The following is a 5,306-nucleotide window of genomic DNA, read 5'->3' on the forward strand; positions in this document are numbered from 1 at the left end:
CTTTGCCTGATTTCTTTGCTCAAGTTGAAGCTTTTCTGTCTGTTACAGTTCATGTAACGTGTGATTCTCTGTGCACAGCCTCATGCGGCTGCATGCGTGTGGAATGATTAAATGGATTAAACCCAGGTGACGGCAGCAGACAGGCTGAGATTACACCGGCTGTTACAGTGAAGAGTTGCTACACGAGGAGACGTCATCCAGACAAAGGCAAAGGTAGAGCGGGGTTTAGGGTCACTGGTAAGGAGAGCCAATAATGATCAGAACTTTGGGTCTTCGTAAAATCTCAGCACAGTTGGACAATGAACAGACATAGTTCAGGTTAAACATTTTTCTGGAGAAAAACTCAGCTTCTCAGAAAAATAAGACCAAAGAAAGCTATTCAATTTTAATCATCTTATGTAAAGTTATGACTGCTGACTTGATAGTCAGTCGTCACGCTACACAAGGAAGGCAAGCCGCAAAAATTCATTGCTTGAGATTTTAGCGGGCCACAGAGTGCTATATTTAAAGATATTGTTTGAAAGGTTAGTGGAAGGAAAAAACCTGGAAAATCCATTCTAGAAATTGACTTGAACAACTCCATTAACTTTTATTACTGGTTGTATTTAAATGTTTATGTCATCAGGAATATGATTAAACAATAACAGACCCACAACATGTAAACACGAGGAGTTTTAAATGGTAATGTTAATCTTCTACAGAGTTTGACATCATTTCCTAGACAGCTTTATCTGTCGTTTCAAATCTATTGTAAATCATTTGTGAATCTGTTATCTGGTTAGCTTAGCCACAAATGTGTACTCACGTTTCGTTTCGAGTGCTTCGAATTTGAAAGACAGACTAATGAATCGAATGTTTCATAAAACTTATGCAAAAACTTTCTTAATATGCTAATTGAATTAAAGTATTTTTTGAAAAAAAACGTGTTTTAATGGTCAGACAGTAACGATGACCGGATTCAGGATTCCGTCCCTACTTTCTCCTGCACATGACACATTTGCAGCCGTCAGGTGGATCAGCAGATTATCTGACATCGACTTGTGAATGAGCACAGAGGGAGGGATTTAACTGGTTCTGGCAGGCAGCCTCAGATGTCTGGGGTCATAAAAAAGGAGCCTACTCATCCAGCCCTGTTTCACAACCCACAGCCACTCTGGTTGTGCCTTCCTGCTTTTTTTTCCATTCAAATACTTGAGTCTAATCTCCTTGGTAAGACACTTAGTGGGACTGAATATAACCTGGTTTACTATGGTAGTCCATGGGGAGAATATAAATAGTTAAAGGTTAAAAGGCAGAGGCCATGACACAGTAATTGGAGGACGATGCAGTGAGAGCTAAAACTGGACTCACAAAATCAGCTACTGATAATTTATTAAAGATTCAAAGACTAATTAAAAGTTGTTTTATACTTTAGAAAAGTGATTTTCTACACATTTTATGTCAAGCTTCAATAACTTTGCATACATTTTATCTACTAAGTTAACTATGAATTTATGATTAATATAAATGTTTCCAGTTATCAATAAGAGGCAACATTTTCTGCTTAGAGTTTGTATCAGAGCTGAGAGGCTTTGATATGATGCAACTGCCTGGTGTTGATCAGGACTGTAGAAGCAGCATTTTACACAATTGTTTTTAGAACAGCTTTACAATAATCTAACCACCACGTTGTAAGAGTGTATTATTCCATGTCTGAGCTATGCTGATAGTGTAAATGACTGAATAAAAGTGGCCCAGGAATACAGCCTTGAGGAACCCCACATGCAATATTTCTGTTCAGAATTCAAATTACGGAATGAAAAAGGTTCTAGTCTGCAGGATAGTCAGAATCCATTTCACAAAATACTACACACTCCCTTGCATTTTCCAATCAGTATGTTTGACTGGATCAACACTGTTGAGATCTCAGGAGGATTTTTATCAGAGATTCAACTATAAGCTTTTTTTTTTTTTAAAGAAATGGATCAGTTATTTACCAACAAGAACAAAGCAGACTGAAAACAAAAATTAGACTTATACGATTTATTAATTAAGAAATGTTACAAATGTGAAATTTCTTGCACCAACATTCCTTCCAGAAAAATCTGCCAATGCCTGACACTTTAAAACACAAAAGGATTCTCAGTAAATTGCAGCTCTACGTATATCAACTAGTTAAAAATCACATTAAAAAAAATTGTTAGCAGAAGCATGGTTGTGCATTTCTGGCATGTGCACAAAAAAGGTCAACTAAATCTGGCACTGGTTAGATTCATGTAAGCTCTCTGCTACTACATCTATGTTACTGGTAAATCAGCAGTGTATAAAAATATAAAAAAGGCCATCATTTTAAGAGTCAAAAAACAATCCGGTTTATTTAAAATGACAGAAAGCTTTGACGGGTGTTTAGCAACTCACACTGAGTAAGGCTTCAAACCACTGACCTTTAAATATTTTGGGAAAAAAGAAAGACATTTCCACAACAGAAATTTTCTTAAATAAACTTTATACATTTTCTGAACTCAAATTATTATCACTTCAAACTGGCACCTTTCCAGGTGGTCAAATAGTAAAAACTCATCTAAAAACCCTCCATGCAACTAGCTTAAAGAAATGAAAAGCACTAAGTGTAGTAAATGTTGGCATACGACAAAAAAAAATTTGAGGAAGAAACAAAATATATACAAGACAAAACCAAAATCTATGCAATATGCAAAAACAAAAGAAGGCGTCAACGTTGCTTTGGGCAGCAAATGCCTGACACTTTAAAACACAAAAGGATTCTCAGTAAATTGCCTCCCCCCTCCCCGACCTGCTAAGATTAAGCCAGTCTTCACTGAAGACTCCTCACCTCAACATCCCCACCCACGTATACCTGTTCATACACGAAAACATCACGAAACACGATTACGTCACTAAGCCTGTTAGTTTGGAAATGAGTGAAGCACTGTGAAACTCCAGAACCCTGTTTCCCCCGTTCTTCCCTCCCCATCCCCTCTCCCTTCACTCAGAGAGGGGAGATGGGGCTTTGGTGCAGTCGTTCCACTCATCCGTTTCGGGGTTGTACACCTCCACCGTACTGAGGAACTCGTTTCCGTCGAAGCCGCCCACGACGTAGATGGTTTCGCCCAGCATGGCCACGCCGGCGTTGCTGCGGGAGGAGATCATGCTGCCGAGCATCCGCCAGTCGTTGCGGGCAGGATCGTACACCTCGACGCAGCGGAGCGCGTGGGAGCCGTCGAAGCCACCCACGACAAACAGCTTGCCTGCGTAGAGGCAAACATCAGCAAGTAAACAATATGCGTTTCAGTAAATTTCTTCAAAATGAACAAGTTCAGGAATGGAAACCTGAAGGGAAAAAAAAAAAGAGGAACATTTCTAAGTATGTCATTGGGACTTTATGTGACAAACAGAACAGAGCGCAATTGTGAAGCAGAAGGAAAATCCACGTCTGATTTTAATATTTTTACAAATAAAAATCTGAAAAGTGTGGTGTACATTTGTATTTGCCTGAATATGACTAGTGTCATATCCCCAACATGGTGGGAGCAGGATCATGCCAAGAATATTTTTTTTTTTAAATATAAACAGCATTGATGGGGAAATATGGAGCCCCTAAAAGGACATTTAAGAGAAAAATAAAAAATTGTGGTCTGCACAAAATACCATCTCTTGAAAGTTTTTTTTTTGGGTTTTTTTTTTTATTTTCTGCAAAACAGTTCAAGCTCAGAGAATCAGATTCTGAATTGGATTTAGAGTTGGACTTTGACTAGGCCATTCTAACCTGTGAATTTGCTTGGACCTAAATCATTTGATATGACTAAGTCCAGAGTCAATATCCTGCTTCTTGAGACTTTAAATCAATTCTGACCAAATGTTCTGCCACCACCATTGTTTTTTCCCGCTTCACAAAGATCCTCAGAGGAAAGAGGCTGAACACAAATGCACTCCACACCTCCATACGCCTTTTAACTTCCAATTCGCTTCATTTTACCATGTTGTCTATGAAATAAAATCCCATTAAAACTCTGTGGTTTGTGGTCGGGCTCACCTGCGTGTACGGCCACAGCGGCTCCCCTGCGGGCCACGTTCATGGGGGCCACCAGAGTCCAGGTGTTGTTGTCAGGGTTGTAGCGCTCTACGGTGTTCAGGCAGTTCCACGACTCTGCTCCTCCAATCACGTACATGAAGCCATCCAACTCGCACACTGCGGCCTGGTGTCTCCCTGGAAACAAAATTGCTGTTGTTACCAATGCAGCTTCAGTGCAGAGTCTGATTTTTTCAGCTGCCTGCATTATCCTATGAAATTTAACACAATGCAGCTTCAGTGCAGCTTCTTTTGTTTTTTTGTTTTTTTTATCTTTACATTTCCAAATATGCCGACATTGGTTGCATTTATCTCAGCATGATATATTCAAAGCACGCAAATTGCATTAGTTATGGTAGAATGCTGTATTTCAAGTATCATATATGCAAATTCTGCATGCCAATACTGTATCTGGCCTAATGGGCGGGCTTTCAGCGCCCATGATGCTAACCCTTGGTGCACTGTATTTGACAGATGTACGACTGTGGAACTGAACAGATACATACTGATGTTAAGGGAGGCACAGTTAGACCAGGTTTTTGCCACAGGGTCAAAAACGTCACAGTTCTTCAGGCCCTTCTGCCCGCAGGGGTCCGACCCTCCGACAACATAAAGCTTGTTGTTCAAGGAGCAGACACCTTTGGAGAGGACACAGCGGAGAGTCAGACCAGCCAGTAAATCGAGTTTAAAATGTTAATGAGGTGTTGTTCTTATGAAAAGGTAATGATCCCCGGTACAGCGGGCTGACCTGCATTGCAGCGGTTTGTCCTCAGCTCTGGCACTTGAACCCACTCATCAGTTTGTGGATCGTACATCTCCCCACTGCTCAGCTCATCAGAATGTCCATTGGAACCCCCGATAACATACAGCTGACCCTGAGGGAGGCAGCCAGGACACAAAACAAGAAATTAACACATTCTGAACTGCAGGGACCAATTAAGGAGCCCAGTTATTTGAACAAGGAGTTGTTAAATACTTTACTGTTTACCAAAGACAAGTGGAACGAGTCCTAACAGGTACAAGCGCACTTGGTCAATATTCAAAATGCCACTTTATTGTAGACTAAACGATAAAGTGAGATAAGAGCGAGCGGTTAGACCAACCATCAGCACAGCCATCTGGAACCGAGCCCTGGGAGTCCGCATGGGCGCCATGAAGGTCCAGCAGTCCTCGTTGGGGTTGTAGCACTCCACAGTCCTCAGACACTCCTCTCTGTTGTAGCCCCCTGCAGGACCACAAA

At 40.9% G+C, this 5,306-nt stretch overlaps 1 protein-coding gene across 1 annotated transcript; it reads right to left on the minus strand.

Annotated features, from left to right (window-relative positions):
• Positions 1–2,567: 2,567 nt before the first annotated feature.
• On the minus strand, positions 2,568–5,300 carry LOC106953979 (influenza virus NS1A-binding protein homolog A-like). The gene is made up of 5 exons (XM_015043151.1): positions 5,170–5,300; positions 4,815–4,941; positions 4,573–4,704; positions 4,031–4,204; positions 2,568–3,245 (listed from the first exon to the last, which is right to left on the minus strand). The coding sequence occupies exons 1-5, from the start codon at positions 5,218–5,220 to the stop codon at positions 2,983–2,985; spliced, it is 747 nt and encodes a 248-aa protein (XP_014898637.1). The 5' UTR covers positions 5,221–5,300; the 3' UTR covers positions 2,568–2,982.
• Between the last annotated feature and the right edge of the window lie 6 nt (positions 5,301–5,306).

Source organism: Poecilia latipinna, unplaced genomic scaffold, assembly GCF_001443285.1.
Source record: "Poecilia latipinna isolate Pla-1442-1.1 unplaced genomic scaffold, P_latipinna-1.0 Scaffold618, whole genome shotgun sequence".
Taxonomy (NCBI): Eukaryota; Metazoa; Chordata; class Actinopteri; order Cyprinodontiformes; family Poeciliidae; genus Poecilia; species Poecilia latipinna.

Excerpts from the sequence above, each read along its gene's own strand:
- LOC106953979 (XM_015043151.1), bottom strand. The coding sequence starts at position 5,220 with ATGGCGCCCATGCGGACTCCCAGGGCTCGGTTCCAGATGGCTGTGCTG. Across the intron at positions 4,942-5,169 it reads TCCAGATGGCTGTGCTGATG|GGTCAGCTGTATGTTATCGG; the intron begins GTTGGTCTAACC and ends TGCCTCCCTCAG. Across the intron at positions 4,205-4,572 it reads CTGTGCCTCCCTTAACATCA|GGAGACACCAGGCCGCAGTG; the intron begins GTATGTATCTGT and ends TTTTGTTTCCAG.